At 47.3% G+C, this 18,098-nt stretch overlaps 1 protein-coding gene across 4 annotated transcripts in view; it reads left to right on the forward strand.

Moving 5' to 3' along the window:
• Positions 1 to 18,098, forward strand: part of Itsn1 (intersectin 1) — a 207,796-nt gene that overhangs the window by 160,319 nt on the left and 29,379 nt on the right. Inside the window, exons 27-29 of one of the 4 annotated variants that reach the window (XM_026393561.2) lie at positions 1,899 to 2,016; positions 4,012 to 4,203; positions 16,952 to 17,388. In XM_026393561.2, coding sequence (XP_026249346.1) covers positions 1,899 to 2,016; positions 4,012 to 4,203; positions 16,952 to 16,983 — 342 coding nt within the window. In that variant the 3' untranslated portion in view covers positions 16,984 to 17,388. Of the gene's footprint in view, positions 1 to 1,898; positions 2,017 to 4,011; positions 4,204 to 4,559; positions 7,732 to 9,847; positions 9,920 to 16,951; positions 17,389 to 18,098 lie in introns of those variants that run through there. The other 3 variants (XM_026393563.2, XM_026393562.2, XM_077795394.1) reach the window with 3 other exon arrangements.

Consider the following 18,098-nt stretch of genomic DNA (forward strand, 5'->3'; position numbering starts at 1 on the left):
CCCTATGGGGTTGACCCTCTCTGATTTCTCAAGAGTTAGCAAAAGCCCACTTTCTCTAGAGGCTTTCTGGGCCATCTCAGCCAGAAGCACTGCCTCCTTTCCCCTGAATTTGGGAATGGTCCCCTGCCAGCTTCACCCTGGTGTTCCACAGATGACGTTGGTATGTTTCTTAGCTTTCCCGTAGTTATTTCCACGTGTAGGCAACCAGCTCTTTATAAAGGCAGCACATTTTTAGTGCTTATCTCCTAACACCTTGCTCAAAGAGAGTTTTGGTGGTTCTTGGAACCCTCTGTAAAAGGGATTCCCATGCCCAGGATAGCTTCTGGTGCTTTACAGAGTCCCTCTTGGCCTGGATTGACAAATGAAGAAATTATCAACAGGCTCTGTTTTCTGCTTTTGTAGAATTGCAGAGGTGGGGACAAAGAGAATTCATTGCAGTTGTAGATAGATAAACATGTGCAATTGTGTAAACTTTTTTTTGAAATGTTGGGCGGATTTACCATGAGAGTAAATGCTTTAGTCTTTGAGCCAGGGGCATGGAGACTGTCAGACACAAGGAGGGTGAAACCAAATGTACATCCTGAAAATAACTCAGAGGGCCAGGCACAGTGGTGCAGGCCTGTAAACCCAGCAGCGTGGGAGGCTGAGGCAGGAGAATTACAAGTTTAAAGCCAGCCTCAGCAACAGCAAGGCCCTAAGCAATTCAGCGAGACTCTGTCTCAAAATAAAATATTAAAAAAGGGTAGAAGGTGTAGCTCAGTGGTTAAGCACCCCTGGGTTAAATCCCCAGTACTGAAAAAAAAAAAGTAACCCAGAGATATCCTTGGTAAGTTGGTGGAAGGGAGGGCGGAAGTAGGGTGATAGAAGTTTTTCTCTTAGTTTTATTTCCTTATTTTGGGAATAGGTGTTATATTCATGTGGTTTAAATTTCAGAAGTTACTAAAAGGGATTCAGATCTCTCCCTTTAAACCCCCTGTCCTCAAAGGCAACTGCTTTCATCAGGGCCTTGTTTCTAGAGATAGCCTGTGTGTGTGTCTGCCTGTCTATGTGGAACTGTATTGCAATTGCAAGCTTTAGCTCACCAATTATAAGCTCTTCATGTCATGCGTGAACTCTTTCCGACAATTATCTCAAATGTAAGCACTCAGTAGATGGAATTTGTATTGAATCAGATTGAGCAGTGGAGAAAAGAGTGACAGTGAAAATGTGGCTGTAGCTGTGACTTGGGCCTGATATTGTTTTGAAAACAGTGTGAAGTCGAGACTTCTTGTGATCTGTGGGTCCTGCATCTACATCTTTTTGCATCTTAGGGTGTATTATTACAAAGAGTGCAGGCATGTAACTCTTGGCTTACCACTTACCAACCCCTAGCCCTAGCCTTTGGACTGTCATATACCTTTTCCAAGCTCACTTTCTTCCTTGAACTTGGGAATGATAATAGCATTGTCCCTTTGGAACTATGTGAATAAATGGATATAAGATGCTTGACAGAGCTCATAAAAAGCACTTAGTGTGTTTTGATGGCCATCATTGTTATTATTCCTAAAACCCAAATGTAATGTTGGAATTAACTATAATCTCCACATTATCTGAAATTAGTAGCTAAATACTAACTGGTTTTCTGTCTTAGACACACTACAGAATATTCTGAATTTTAAATCCACAGGATCCAGTCCTTTTAAAGCCATTTCAGGCTTTGCTGACCAATGGCTGCGACTGTTTGAATTTTCACAACAACATCTTATTTTTATGTCATGGTAATCCATAGATTCTACTGTTTATGCCATTTGTATTTCAGTTCTATATAAACTTTGCATAAGTGTTCTGCTACAAAGCAAATTATATCATAACAGAAGATGAACATTTATAAGTTTTTGATCCAATTATTTTCTTACCAGGCACGTGGGAAGAAACGCCAGATAGGCTGGTTCCCAGCTAATTATGTCAAACTTCTAAGCCCTGGGACAAGCAAAATCACTCCGACAGAGCTGCCCAAGTCAGCGGCATTGCCGGCAGGTAAGGAGTTCTCAGTCTCATTGAAAAATGACCTGCATGCGTGTCTCTTCAGTTCTCCCACGCAGCCTTCTCATTAAGTATTTTAAATTGTTTTTCACATGTGTATTAAGCACTTCTTGTACTTCTGGAACTGACCCCCAGCTAATGTGATACAGAATGCTTTTCAAAAGGACTAATATCTAAGTAGCTTGACTGTGCTGGGCACAACAGAGCCCTTGTTGGAACTCTTCTCCTGAAGGAGTCATGAATGCTGTGGCATTAAAGCCAGATTTTTCTCTTGATTTCCTTCCAGCTATTTAAATTGAGATTTGGACTAGTGGATGAGGCCGCAGAGAGGGGCTCCTAAAAATAAATGGCTGGGGTCTAGATAGGTCAGGAGATGGAGCTGGAGGCCACGAGGATCTGTTGGTTGCAGTGTGTTCACAGAAGACTGAAATAACTCCCTGTGACACTTACTGTGAGCAGAGGGGCCTCGCTGAATGGCAGGACGTTGTGCGGGCTTTCCTAGAGAACTGAAAAGGACAGCACTGCAGTTGACCCGGCTGACTATCTTCTGATCTAAAGGACTAAATTAGATGCTTCAGTAACATTTGAGAGGTGAGGGTAGGGAGCAAATTGCTGCTTTAGGTCCTTTAGACACCAGTTCTTAGGTGGCATTTGTGGGAAACATGAAATCTTTGTTCCATTACCTTGTGGTTAAATGTCTACATGGTGTCTTTAGTGAAATAAGATTAAAATTTGGCAGCCTTTGCAAGAAATTGAAGGATTGGTAAACTTCCTGAGTCCTGACCCCAGCTGGGCCTCTTTCCTCAAACAGAGACCTGTGTAGGCAGAGGGGTATAGTACCAGCTGTATCCACTGTCCCCTGAGGAAATCTGGTGTCCCCGATTGTCAGTGTGCAGCTCCCTTCATCAGGTAGATTGGAACCCACTGAATTTATGTGTTGAGGTGATTAATTTAGCTAACTGGAGGGTTGAAAACCCTGAACCTATACAAAGATGGCTATGAAAGATTAATTGGAGACTGTGACCCAATGGTGCAGAATTCTCCAAAGTGTCAAGATGGCAGAGAATGAAAATAATTTAACTTCCTGTAGATTTGAGAGAAAAGGAGAAAAATTGTTGACATGTGAAAATTTCTTTAAGACACAAAGATAAAGCAGAAAAATGTTTTAAAACACCCAATTTTACTTTACACTAATATTTGGAAGTTTTTGAAGGTCAGATAATAATTGCCTTTCACCTTTAAAAAAAAAAAAAAAAAAAAAGAAGGAGCTGGGATGTGCCTCAGTGGAAGAGCACTTGTCTACTTGCATGAAGCCCTGGGTTCCATCTGCAGTAACACACACACAGGAAATGACAGAGAGAGAGAAGTAAAAGTGATAGTGGAGTCCTACAGTCCCCAGCTGTCCCATACAGCGGAAGCTGGCAAGTGTCCTCTAGTCAGCATTAGAAGGAGCTCCACGTCCAAAGCCAGAGACCTGGTTATCACTCTAAATTTTCTGCTGACAAGTAAACCCAAAAAAGAGGAAGATGTACAAACCAAGGGCGTAGTGTGAAAATTTTGCTGTTGTCTTAGTTTTGATCCTTCATCTTCCTCTATTGCCTGCACCATGAAAAGCCCCTTGGGGCACTTCCACTTCACTGTACGCTCTTTTTTTTTTTTTTTTTTTTTTTTGGTACCGGGGATTGAACTCAAGGGCACTCAAGCACTGAGCCACGTCCCCAGCCCTGTTTTGTATTTTATTTAGAGACAGGGTCTCACTGAGTTGTTCAGCCCCTCGCTTTTTGTTGAGGCTGGCTTTGAACTCACAATCCTCCTGTCTCAGCCTCTCGAGCCACTGGGATTACAGGAGTGTGCTGCCATGCCCGGCTCATAGTACCTTATTTTGAAAGGGCAAAAATAATCTGTGAAAATGTCTGCTGGCCACAAGTGACCCCTCACACATGTGCCAGCGAGGGTGTGCAGCTGCTCACCCAGCCCTGTCTTCTGCAGTGTGCCAGGTGATCGGGATGTACGATTACACTGCGCAGAATGACGACGAGCTGGCCTTCAGCAAGGGCCAGATCATCAACGTCCTCAACAAGGAGGACCCCGACTGGTGGAAAGGGGAAGTCAATGGACAAGTGGGGCTCTTCCCATCCAACTATGTGAAGCTGACCACAGACATGGACCCAAGCCAGCAATGTAAGTGCCCTGGTGGCTCTGTTCCTCTCCTCTCTGGTACCTTCCAGTGAAACATGCAGCATTGCTCTGATTCTGCTGAGCTTGGTTTGCAGAACTTAAAGCTAGACCACTGCTGCATTCACAACCGTCTCTTTGAAGACCTTCTGTAATGCAAAACTTTATCTCGTGGGGTTGTTTTGTTTTTGTTTTAAATTTTCATTCCTTCTGTAGCATGTCCCCTCCCTTCCCTCCCCCCTTTTTCCTATTTTTTTAAAATCATTTGGCACCATGCTGTTGACATGCCCAACTCATTTTCCTAGCTTGAATTTTGCTCATTGTTTTGTTTTGCTTATGTGTTGTTTTCCTCCTTTTTCTAGGAATCATATGTTGTCCATCCCCCCCTCAGGCTTGAAAGTCCTCAAAGAGACCCACTATCCCATATCACTGCCCAGAGGGATGATGGGAGATGCAGCCTTGATCATGTGACTTCCAGCATGATCACCTACTGCCTTCTGAGTAGAAGAACTCACTGCAGAGCAGTTTACCTCATTTTACCGTAGTTGCATGTGATCGCAATGTTTGAGTTATTACTTGCAGAGACAGAAGCAAAAATTACAAAAATACACAGGGTAGTGGGTCCTTTTGTGGCTTTCCTAGTTACTCAAATTGACTTCCCCCACCTTTGCACAGGTGCTTTCAATAGTTTTAAGATTATTTTTAAATATATATATATTTTAGCCTTTTAATAAAAATCAATCAATCAATCATTTCTTTGCTATTTTGGTTTTGCAAAAAGACCCACTATCAAGGAATGCTGCATGTGCTATTAAAAATTGTTCCAAATGTCCATAAATCTGAGACTTGTATTTTTCATTTTGTCCAGTGTTACCAACTAAATTGTGTAGTTTGGGGTTTTTTTCCCCCTACCGTAGCAGTACAGAGGAGTTCAGTGTATGTTTTGAAGATGTGTAGAGTGAGCCCAATTAAACAGAAGGTGTTTTGTGCTCGTGTGTATCAGATGTACTCGTTGCGCATGTAATCCATCCTGTACATAAGAAATGAGTTCTCCCCATGGCAAACGCTCTTGTATGATATCTAACCACATTGCATTAATTTTATTTTGCACAGTGACCTTGTAGCCACATGAGAAAGCACCTATGTTTTTGTTTGGTCTCAGATTTATCTGGTTGAGTTGGTGTCTTGTTTGGGGTTTTTAATTTTGTGTGTTTTCATACCATAAATCAGTAGATGACACCGCTGAGGTTGTTATGATCCACAGTGTCTGTAGTCCCTCTAGTCTCTGTTACATGAAGTTTTTATTCCAATTACTTTTGTTGGAATGACACATTTTGAACAAGTAATTTTCTTGACAAGAAAGAATGTGTAGAAGTCTCCCTGCAATTAATTTCCAATGTTTACATTTTTTAACTAGACTGTGGAATTTCTACAGATTAATATGAATGGAGCTCATGGTCATTCATGTGTTAGCCGTGCTGTAGCTGAAGCCATGTTTGTCTCTTAAACACTCGTTGAAAGCTCTCAATAAAAACGCCAGTTGCTGACAGCACAGAGGTGGGGTGGGGGGCTCAAGCACAACCCAGCTGTCCTGTTAATGACTCTGTAACACGTTGTCCCTTCTGTGTTCATGTCTCGGGAGGCTCTGTGCTGGCGGTTGTGTGGAGTCCTCCACTTGCACGGTGCAGGGGACGAGGACAGCTCCTCCTCGTCCGCCTGCGCTGCAGTATTTTCATGATATGAATGTAAAATATATAAATATATAAACCTGCGGCTTTAACAACTGTAATACAACCTTTTGAATTAGTTACGTGTATAGATAATTAAATTCTTCATACAAAAGTTAGACGGAAATGTCTCTGTGTTCTTGCTGTTGGAAGCTGGCAATGGTGAGGGACACTATACAGAACAGATGTCAGCAGTTGGCCTGCTGCCCTCAGGGCAACTGTGGCATGTGCCTTCTGAATACAGACATGATCCACTTCTCGAGGGGTCCTGGTTGACTGGCCCTCGCTCTCCCTGTGGTACTCCCCATCGATATGTAAACGATCGCTCCTTAAAACGCTGGTTTAGTGGTCAGCTGTCATTGGTAAATGTCATCCACACATTGGCAGGTATGTGATTCAGTTCAGGATACAAAACATTTGTCCAAAAGAAGTATCACAATAAGAGACTGGTGAACACTCCAAATCTATGTGGCTAAAAACAGAGACCCGCACGTTTTCCATATCGTCGTTTGAGATTTGCTTCTGCCTGGTACTCTCTAGTCTTGTCACCTTTGCAGAAATAAGTGAGCTTACACATTGATGGCTCTGTTGGCCACGGTGACCACGTGCTTAATTCCATTGTCATGAGCCTCACTTATTGGCCCTCCCTTGCCCTTCAGTGAAAAGTGATATCTTTTGTCATTTCAGCAAACATTTGGGAGGAGACATCTTCCATGTATCGGGTGTCTTGACAGATTCTGGGAAGAGTGCGGCATTTGCTAGGGCAGGGTCTCTGTCCTCGGGGAGTCATGGGAGTATCAAACAGAAAACTAAACCTGCGGAGTTCATTTACATATACAGGGGACATGTGCAGTAGGTGATAAGTATTGCACCTGGAAAAGTGTGGATGCCAGGCAGGTGCCACCAAGTGGGCCATCCAGAGCAGGTGGGCCCTGGGGAAAGGAACCAGAACCTTTCCAGGAGGAAGTGACATGAAGCTGAGACCTGAAGGGTAAGGTGAGCCAGTTGGAGTAGGAAGAGAAGTGACTGCAATGGAGTGAGGGGTCAGGACATGCAAAGGCTCAGAGCCGGTAGAGAGGATCTCCTCCTGGCCCAGCCCACCCTCTGTGGAACACAGTCAAGTCGGTAGGCCCATCTCTCCCCGGGTTCTTCACCTTTGTAAGCCAGGGTTCCTTCTTGAGCCTTGAGTTGAGCTGGAGTATAGTTCAAGGTGGGTAAGACTCAGTGGTACTCCATGTTCCTCCTCCTCTCTGACCCCCTCTAGTCTGTCCTCCAGGCTTCATTCTGGGTTGGTGAAGCTGGCACAGGTTGCACCTCACAATTTATTCAATTGGTGCTGGTTGTAGACTCTCCGTCTGACCCTGCAGTTCTCAACTAGAGGTACTGCAGGCATCTAATGGGTAGAGACTAGGGATGCTGCTCAATACCCTGCAGTGCGCAGGACAGTCCCCATAATAAAGAATGACCTGGCCCCAGATGCACCAGTGCTGAGGTTGAGAATCTTGGTCTTGTCTCACTAGCCACTGTGTGAATTTTACTTGGACTAAAATGGTAGGCCCTTTGGTGAATCCTGGGGTTGGTTTGGTAACTATAGATGAGTAAAAATCATCGTTTAAAAAGCTTATCTCATAGAATGTGTGCCAGGACCTTGGTTATATATTTCAGAATTTTTTGATTGTTCCCCGTATTATCTGCATTTGGTACTAGATTAAACTGAAATCGAATAACTTTATTTTAATTAAATTCTCCTAGTTGAAATGGGGAAGGGATGTGAGGTATCTCCTTTGGCCTGAGAGCTTAAAGGTGTCAGGTTTTGTTTTCTGAGCTGTTTGTTAAACATAAATAATGTCATTAAATCTTTTAATTTCATATCAGTGTGTGTGAATGTACTTACAACTGAACTTGGGGTGGAGTTTGCTCCAGTGGCATATTTTAAAAAAGGGTCCAAGAGAAATCACCTTCGTTGTGCACTTGGAAGTTGCCCTCCAAAGGCCTCTGCCCCTCCCCTCTAGGCCAGACACAGCAGGCCCCACATTTCCTCTGTGTAGGAGACGCTGCTGAAAAGAAAGGCTTCATCCTGCCGGGTGCCTGTAATCCCAGCAGCTCAGAAGGTTGAGGCAGGAGGATTCCAGTTCAGAGCAACGGCAAGGTGCTAAGCAACTCAATGAGACCCTGTCTCTAAATAAAATACAAACTAGGGCTAGGGTTGTGGCTCAGTGGTTGAGTGCCCCTGAGTCCAATCCCTGGTACCCTCCACCCCCACCCCACAAAAAAGGAAGGTTTATCCTATATAAAGTGATAAAATACTACAGAATTACATGTATGGTGGAAAGTGGTGTCCGACCCATTTTGGGAGGGGCTTGGGCAGATCCGGACTCCATTGCAAATGACAATTGGGTTATCCAGCAGGACTGATTATGGGATGGATTTGATACCATCAGGAGAAAAACTTAGTGACACTAAGGAAAACCCTTTAACTAGGTGGTTTAGCTTACTAGTTTGTTTTTGGTGGCACTGGGAATTGAACCCTGGGGCACTCTACTACTTAGCTGCACTCCCAACCCTTTTTTAAATTTTTTATTTTGAGATAGGGTCTTGCTAAGTTGTCCATGCTAGCCTTGAACTTGCAATCCTCCCACCCCAGCCTCCTGAGTAGCTTGGATTCCAGGCATGCACCACCACGCCTGGCAGCATTACTGTGTCTTACCTATAAAATGCACCCCAATTTCCTCAAGATAAAGGGGTGAACTAAAGGTGGGGGATTGAAACAGACCCTTTGAAATTGAAGCTCTGAATAGTTTTAGCTCCCAAACTTCCTATCTTGGGTGGGTAAGTCTTTGCTGTAGCCTTCACATATTAACCTTGTTATGCCAATCGTCAAGGTAACAAATATATAAAAGAGTTGTACAGTTGCATTAAATCAGTAGTTTTTAGGGCTGGGTTTGTGTCTCAGTGTAGAGCGCTTGCCTAGCATTTGGGAGACACTGGGTTTGATCCTCAGCACCACATAGAAGTAAATAAATAAATAAAGGTATTGTATTCATCTACAACTAAAAAATTATTTTTAAAAAAATCAGAGTGTGTTTTTAGATTAAGTAGGCCATGTTGTGATCCAAACTTCTCTCAGGAGTTCCAAGATAGAATTTGCACTTTTCACTTTCTCCCAGACTTGGTGCTAGTTCTCCATATCTCTTAATGTCTCTTTCAAATAAATTGGCACCAAACAACCCCAGTGAGAGACAAGACCAAATATTTCTGTCAAGCAAACCGTTCAAGAAAGAACTCCAGCATGCTTTCAGAGATGGCCGAATTGGCTAAAAAGCCCCGGACAACTGGAAAGGAAGGCTGAGCATTGGCGTGCACTGCTGGGAAGACTAGGAAGCAACCAAACTGGGCTCACGGGTTCCTAAAATTAGTTCATTTTTCCATTTCAATCCAAGGCAGCAAAGACCGATTGGTGCTGGCTAAGGAAATGGAAGTAATCCCAACACAAAAAGTAAGTTTCAAAGCTGCAGAGGCATTCCTTACCGCTTCTCTCCCCTGGAGTCAGCTACCCACGGGCGATGGGTCGTCCTGCTAGAGTCGCCACTCTGTTCCCGGCAGCCAAGCCAGGGAACCCGCCTGGACCCCGTGACCACATTTAGCTGGCCATCCACATAAATAAGCAAAAGGAAAGGAAAAACGAATTTAATGCAGTTTGATCCAACTGGGAGAAGCAAACAGCAATTTCGTATGGCTCAACCCCATACAGTGTGTCGGCACCCTGCCCTGGCGTGTGGCGGTTAGTGAAAATGCCTGTGCGAGGAGTGAATCAGTCACATGAACTGACGGTGGAAAGTGGTCACCAGTGTCCAGATTCCTGACACCCACCACATCTCCTTCCAAGAGCCCACCAGGATGTCCCCACTTTTGTTTTCCTTTAGAGCCAAGCTTCCTGGAAGGAACGCTGTTGGAAGAACCCCGGAGGGAGCTGCTTCTGGAGTCTGGCGCTCAGCGTGTGCAAGGAGGCGGAGGAGCTGGGCTTTGGCCTGGGCAGTCCCACCCAGATAAGGAGTCAGGCCTGCTCCCTCGCAAATTGAAAATCATTTCTGAGAGTGATTTTCTTTTTCTTTTGCAAAACTATACCTAATCTTATTTATTTATTTATTTTAGTACCAAAAATGTGTGAGAGCTTTTAGGAAAACCATATTGAGCGTCAGTGATCCCAACAATGTATAGAGAATGTCTGATATTTTGGATTTGGTAGGGTAGAAAAGCATAAGATCAAATGGTCTAAAGGTTGAGATATCCTTATGTGAATATTTCACTTCAGCTAGAGTTTTGGGGGGCTTTTTTTTGTACAGGTTGCTTAACCCCTGAGCTACAACCCCATCCCTTTTTATTTTTTATTTTGGGATTGGGTCACATTAAGTTGCTGAGGCTGACCTCAAACTTGCAATCCTCTTGCTTCATGAGTCACTAGGATTGCAGGTGTGTACCTCCATGCCCAACTTTTGGCCCTTCTTTTTAAAAATACCCCACATATGGAAAAACAAGACTTCCAGAATATTTTCTGATGTGTAGTTAGCTAATCCACATCAAAGGGTTCTGTAGCCTCCAAGGAAGACTCTGTTCTCTGTGTTCCCCCAGAAATTTTAAATTATGACTTCATTCACAAAAATTAAAGGTGTTGATAAAAACAAATGAACATCAACTATAAGAAACCTGTACATTGTATCTGTGGGACTCCCTGGTAAGCATGCTAACTCCGAGAAGCTACCTGTTTTGTTTTAATGGTGTCAGCTGTGTGTGTGTGTGTGAGAGAGAGAGAGAGAGAAGGAGGAGGAGGAGGAGAGGAAGAGAGAGGAGGAGAGAGATGTGCAGGTAACTCAATGCCTTCATCTGTAGGTTGGTGACAGTGGGTTGTGGGGTCAGATCGGGGTACAGTAGAAAGCAGACAGACACCACTCTGGAAGATTCTGGCAGAGACTTACAACTGCTATTTCCACATCTGCTTGGCACATGGTTTCTAAGCAATGTTGCAAGCCTCAAAGAGGAAGTGTCCCTCCCTTGACTCAGCCCATCATATATTTTTTATTCTGGGCATTCCTTCCCTTGATGCAGTTCTCTGAACTCTGACCCAGAAGAAGGGAAGCATTGTGACCACCCAGTGTCATTTAGGGAACTGTGCACTCCTGAGGCCCCTGGTTTCCCCTCACGTGCCCCTTTCTGTCCCTTCTCTTCTCTGTCCCTGTCACCCACAATCATGCACACAGAACCACTGTGTTGCATTCCAGGGTCCACTGGGAAAGGGAGCAAAGGAGTGAGGACAGATGCCCTGTGGATTATTTGGTGATGTTGCAATCTCAGGGAAAGTTGACAGCGGCAACACTGAGGCTCTAGGGAGACACAGTGGTGTTCTGAAAAGAGCTCTCATCTCCACAGAAAGACAGGGATGGGTCCCTCTTCCCTAGTGTGAGTCACATACTGCTGGGATTTGCAGGAGCTCGGAATCTTTGGTAAGCATTTCACACACTGGTGCACATTTTCAATGCACAAACTCCATGCTGGCTCACCTCACCCTGTATATAGGCCTTGACAGAGTTTTCCAAAGACAGGCTTGGCCTTGCTCTGTGCCAACTATAGCTTCTAAATTTCCATTCCTGGCTGCCACCAGAGACCATGGTGCCATATAGAGTCAAGCTGCTTATCTACAAAGTTCAATCTAATATTTGCTCCATGTCTTTTAGAATGTTGGAACATTTTTATTTTCCTATAAGCAACTTCCTATAGGAAGAAGGGGGCTCAGGCAGGAGGGGTTTGGGGTATCAACATAGCTGCAGTCGGGCTGGTAGTTCAGAGAAGGGGTTCAGATCCCATCTCTGCCACTTACCAGTTGGGTGATCTGGGCAAGTTATTGAACTTCTTTGTGCTTCAGTGACCTCATGTATATAAGGAGAGACTTATAATGCCTGGCAGAGATAAGCACCCAACAGATACAAGCTTTGTGGTGTCGTTCTTGGAGAAAGGGCATTTGTACCTGGGGGGTAAGCATCACAGGATCCAAAAAGGTGGCTTCCTGCTTGTGTGCCTGCAGTGAACCCAGGCAGTCCGTGGGTTGGGTGCCTTTCTGGATTAGGGATTTCAGAGAGGGATTGGATAGCTTCCCTAAATGCCCTCAGATGGCTCTCTGCAAGCGTGCCCCACTCATCTGTACAGATTACAGCCCAGCCCCTCCATGTGCAGAAGACCCACCTGCGTGGAGACAAGCAGCTTTTAAAAGCATTTTTCCTGCATTCCCAAAACACGCGGTGATGCGCTTGGTCCCTAGACCAGCGTCACCCCAGCAGACTGTTGGTGGCTGTGGCTAAGCTGCCTGGGTTTCACAGGGCTGACAGGGCGGCCAGCAGGGAGGATGGAATGTGCAAGGCTGTTAAATGTCACGTCTGTGGACTGTGTTGGCAGGCCCATGCCGCGCTCCACAATAAACCTGTCACAACTGCCTTGAGTCACTGGGTCCTTTATTTCTCATCACAGCCTTCTGTGGCCTTGTGTTCTCTTGCCAGCAAAGAATGGAACGTTCAGCGCCCCCCCCCCCCCCGCCCGCCCCATGCCAGCTACTGGGTTTTTTTCCTAAGCAGTCAGTCCTGCAGCTTGGGTAGGAGACACATGTATGTGTCTCCCCAAAGCACCCGCCCCAAAGCAGCTGCCCCCAGCCAGGTGAAAGACTAGGAGGCTAATTCTGCCCCCACCCAGCCGCATGCATCCCAGGTGCCTCTCAGGGCCCAGGACTTGGATGCCAGGCCTCTGGCAGAGGAGGCAACACCAAGGAGGCCTCTGCTCTCTGGAGCGTTGCCGTGGAGTTTTGAGGCCCCAAGGGAAGGCCCCACAGTTTGAATCCACCATAACAGCCCTCCACTGACTTGGAATCCAGTAGGAAACCTCACCCCCTCTCCAAGGGGCAGAAGCTCATCTGCCAGTTCTCTCCTGCCTTTTTCCTCCCCTTCTGCTGAATCAAAGGTTCTGGAGACTGGAGGGGCTCCTTCTCCTGCTGCTCCCTGCAAGTCAAGGCCCTTGCCTGGAATCTAGAACCAACCTGGCAAGAAGATCTTGCTCAGCAGAACATAAGTAGACTACATTTGAGGAACCTGTCAGAGCAGGAAGACACTGACAGACAGGTCAGCAGTTATTCCAGCCCGTGATGGACAAAACTGGACAGATTCCTTTGAAGATCATGGGAAGGAGCGGTCTCAGCCCAAGAAGCAGCAAGTGCTAAGGTCCTGGGGCCACCAAGCCACGCCTGTCCCTCCATAAGGAAGGCACAAATCTTCTATCTGGTCTCTCTGCATTCATGATTACCTTCCAGTCTTTTCATGTTCAGGCCATGTTCAAAGCTGTTTTAAAAATACAACTTCTGCTTAAAAACATCAAGGAGAAGTCCAGTCAGTTCTTGGAGTATAAAGCCCCAAATCTTCTAGTTGGTCTGCAGTACCTTGCCTGATTTTCCCCTTTCTCTGGCCTCTTGCCTCCCCTTTTTTTTTTTTTTTCCTATATTGCTCAGTTTCTAGCACAGCTCAGTGGTCACCTCTCAGGAAAGCCTTCGCTAGTCCCAGGGGCACTGGTTACCGCTCCGAGCCCCATGTTCTTTCTAGTTCTGTCACCTTTTGAGTTGCTGGGATGACCATTCACAAGAGTCTAGGCTTTTGTGTCCCCAGCAGTTTTTCACCAGCCCTCCTGAGAACGCTCTTCCACCTTGCAGACTACTGCACGGAACAGACCATTTTTGTCACAAGTTGAACCCACTGTGCCATCCTGGGCTCATGTTGGGAGGCAGTGAGGGGTGGGCAGCTAGCAATTCTGTGACCCAGTCTCCCCAAGACCCCTCTTCCTTTCAGGGATCCTGTGTGTCACCCATATAGTCAGGGGGTGACCCATAGGCACTTGGGCCAATGGACCCCTCAATCTCCACAAGCTCTCACCACCTCCCAGGGTACGTGCATCAGATTTAAGCCTCTGGTGTACCCCAGCCAGGCATGTCCTCACCCTGTCCCCCCACCTCTTCTGTCCTCCTGTTCTCTCTGCCATGTCCCTGCCTTGGCTCAGCTCTTTCCTGAACTCCTCCTGCCTAACAGTGAGTGGACGGAGAGGCTGATGGGTAAACACGTAGATTCTCCTTCGTCCCTCATTACACTGAGCTCCTTGGGGGCCAGGCACGTGTCTCTGTTACATCCCCGTTGCGATCTCCACAGAGGAGCTGTGGGTGTGACTCGGTGGTAAAGCACATGCTTAGTGTACCCGAGGACCTGGGACCAATCCCCAGCACCCAAAAAAGACCACCCCAGGAACAGCGCTAACAACAGTGCTGGACCCTTCCTTGTAGTCGACTTACTGTGGGGCCCCGTCTCCTTGTTGATGGTAAGTCAGCCTCAGGGTTTCCCTGGCACACTTGCGTGTTCCCTGTGCCACCTCACTCCTGGGGAGGCTGCTCAAGAAGTGTTGGTGGTGGCCAGTCCTGGGTTGCCCTCCCCTGTTCCCCAGCAAGGCTGTGGGTGGGAGCATTACAAAGTCAATGTGTGTGGGGAATGCGCCATTGTCGAAAGAAGGAAATGAGCTTTTTTAGAGAGGGTGGGAGCAGGGAGTACCGGGGGGATTGAACTCCAGCACTCGACCACTGAGCCCCAGCCCCAGCCCTATTTGTATTTTATTGAGAGACAGGGTCTCACTGAGTTGCTTAGCATCTCACTTTTGTTGGGGTTGGCTTTGAAATTGCAATCCTCCTGCCTCAGCCTCCCTAGCTGCTGGGATTTCAGGGGTGCAACACAGCACCCGGCAGGGAATAAGTTTATTAATCTTATAAATTGTGTTTCATTATTCTCATATCCACCCTACATACTACCTGTTCATGTGCTTTTTGGTTTTCTGTCTCCCCCACTAGAAAGGAAGCTTCCCCAAGCAGGGACCAGGGACCCAGGCACATCTCCACAGGTGCTGCAACTGAGCAAGAAAAGTCTTGGGCTCAGGGCATCTCTTGTGTTCCAGCCGGGTCAGTTTGCCAAGGCCGAGAAAGATCAGGGGCCAGACTATTCTTAGACACTTCTGAAGACAGTCCCTTTAGGAGGGAAGGTACACTGTGTCTGCACAGCCTCCAGAGGCCGTCCTGGGGTTTCTCAACCAAGGATTGTTTTTGGAGAAGACCCATCTGCCTGGACCCAGACTGGTCGCTGCCAGCCCCAACAGCCCTGAGCTCAGCGCACCAGGAAGCTCCTGGGGACAGAGTGGCTGTGCGCCCTGCCAGGCCCACCCTTTGAAGAACTCTTGTGGCTCTATTTCCTGAGACTTCACAAACAAAGGTTTTAGTCCTGATACAGGAAGTTGCCACACATTGCTGGATTCCACAGACTGAGGACATTGGGGGCATTGCGTGGAGTGACCTGTGAAGCCATCACATAGAGCTGGGGGTCGATGGTGGCACGGTGGACTCACGTGCGGCTGCCAGGGCACCTGGAGCAGAGCAGAGGGATCTGGGCTCCAGGTGGCAGATGGCCATGGAGGGATGTCATTCTGTGGTCACAGCCATCAATCAAGCCTCTTTGGCCAATTGCTTGAGTGGCCTGCCATGGGCTGAATTCTGCTGAGCATTATGCAGCCCTCGTGCTGAGTGTACCTGGCCTGGCCTGGTTTCCAAATCTCCCTTCCTCCTCATACCGGGTTCTGGATTTTCAGGCCATCTCCCCCATGATGAGTGGTCCTCTGGAACTAGATAGGAGCTTTACAAAGGACAGACACCTGGGTCTCACGGTGGCAAGTCAGATTTCATTGGTCTTAGGTACAACTGGGATTGTAAAAAGCCCCGTGGATGACTCCAATGTGCAGTTGTACTCTAGGGCCACAGCCTCTTCCTCCATCCCACACAGGTTGCCACAGTGCTCCTCCCAACACAGCCCAGCTCCGCTGCTACCTGCGGCAGGCCAAACGATGGCTCCCAGGATTCACATGTTGGAGCCCAGATGCCTTAGAATATAGTTGAACTTGGAGATAGTGTCTTTTAAAAGGCATAAGTCAAAATGAGGCCTAGGGTGGGGCCTAATCCAATCCGACTGGTGTCCTTGTAAAAAGAGTCTGGATGCACAAAGAGACTCCGTGGATTTGCATGCAGAGGCAAGATTGTGTGAGAAGACACAGTGAGGAGGTGCGTGCCAAGGTGAGAGGCTTAGGAGAAACCAGCCTGCTAACATCTTGATCTCAGACTTCCAGCCTCCAGACAAAGTGATGGACGTCAGTGGTTTTATCCACAGACTGTGGCACTGAACCCTGGCAACCCTAGAGTGGGGAGTGGTGACGAGGATCATGGTCTGTGACTGCCGCTGGGCTGTGGCTGTGGCTGTGCTGCTCTGGGAACTTTCAGTGCATGGTGCAGGACAAGATTGCCCAGTTGCTATGGTGATGCCCTGCTGGAGGAGGTTCTGTGCAAGGCATGGAATCCTATCAGTCTGGACCCTGAGTTCAGACACCATCTGCCGGAGATAGAGAATTATGAGCTCAACCAGATAATTGTAATTGTTTGCCAGTGCTTCACCCTTCAAGCCTGCCTGCTTTGAAGAAACTTTCTCACAGAAAGCCTTTTGATGAGAAAACCTATATAATAAATGTGCTGAGCTAGCTCTTGGACACTATTCCTCCATCAGAGGATGGTGTCCCACCTGGTCCCAGCTTTCTCTCTACTAGCATTTGTTTGTCTTTTCCCCCATCACCCCTTGCCTGTTCCTAAGGTTTGGCCCTCAGGTCACGACACCCCAGCACACTGGTGGGCCCTGGGGTCAGCTCCCTGTTTATTAAAAAGACTTTGTCAACTTCTTTAACTTCTCTGTTCCTTGTTCTCTTCATCTGCTCCATGAAAGGTGACAGTAGCTACTGCAAAGGATTGTGGGTGAGGACTCAGTGGGTATCTATGCACGGGGCCTGGACTGCCAGCTCACTGTGGCAGTTGGGACTAACTCATTTTTCACTGTCACCCCTGTGTCTGCTTCCCTCCTCACATCTGTCCCCAGGGCTGCAGGACCCCACTCTGACGCCCTTTTGATCCAGTTGTTCATCACCACTGCCCACCCACCCTGATATTCTCCTGATGACATCTGGCTTGGTCAGTTTCCTGCTGCTACAACAGAACACCTGAGATGGGGTGATGCATAAAGAAATCCCACGCGGCAACAGTGCTGGAGGCTGAGACATCCGAGCCCCAGGGGCTGCATCTGGTGCAGGCCTTCCTGCCTGCTGAGTCATCCTACGGCAGAGGGGTGGAAGGACAAAATGGGCACACAGAGAGAAGGGAGTCAGACATGTCCTGTATCAGAAACCCACTCCTGACATGGCCCCGGTGAAGGCAGTGCCCTGGGGACCCAATCGCTCCACAGGTCCACCTCTCCACACCTCTGCAATGGGGATGAAGCTTCCAACACTCGAACTTGGAGGGATGCAGTCAGCCATAGCAAAGTCCAGCTCATATTCTTCCTCCTCTGCAATTATTCCCACACCTCCCAGTCAAAACCACAGCCTCCTCCCTGGTGTTCCAATAAAAATGTTCTATCGTAACACCTTAACCTACCTGCCTTGTGTTCTTAAAGGATTTGCTGACATCATCTACAAAGGGTACCTAAAATCCTGCAGGATAGGGCACATGGAGAGCAGGAACTCAGCGGTGACATCAATGGAGCCGAAAATGAGCTACTAAATGCACGAAGGGAGCCCAGAATCCAGTTGTAAAGCCATAAATAATGTGCTCTTCCCCCCCCCAACATCATGTTCATGGCAAGTGAAGAGATGATTTATCCCTGAGAGTTCAATTTCATCACTTCCCAACAGCCGCTAAGCTGCCTGGTAACCCGAAGTTTATGTGGAAGCCACATTGGAACTCTTAAGCTTCTGGGTTCAGATAAGCAGACACCGGCAGAGGGACCCAGCACAGGGATGCGACGGGTCTCCAGGACAGGCCAGACTGGCACGCCCAGCCCCAGTGGAACACAGGCATGGGGGGCTTTGGTGCCATGAGGTGCCATCCCCATCTCTCCCCATGGGCCTATGGGCCCATCAGCTTCTCTAGACCCTGTGAAAAAATCTAAGGATCTGCAACCCTGGGTCCCAAGGATTGATCACAACTTGCCGCCATGCCCTTTGAGACGGAAGTCAGCCTGGGATACC

Source organism: Urocitellus parryii, chromosome 2, assembly GCF_045843805.1.
Source record: "Urocitellus parryii isolate mUroPar1 chromosome 2, mUroPar1.hap1, whole genome shotgun sequence".
NCBI lineage: Eukaryota > Metazoa > Chordata > Mammalia > Rodentia > Sciuridae > Urocitellus > Urocitellus parryii.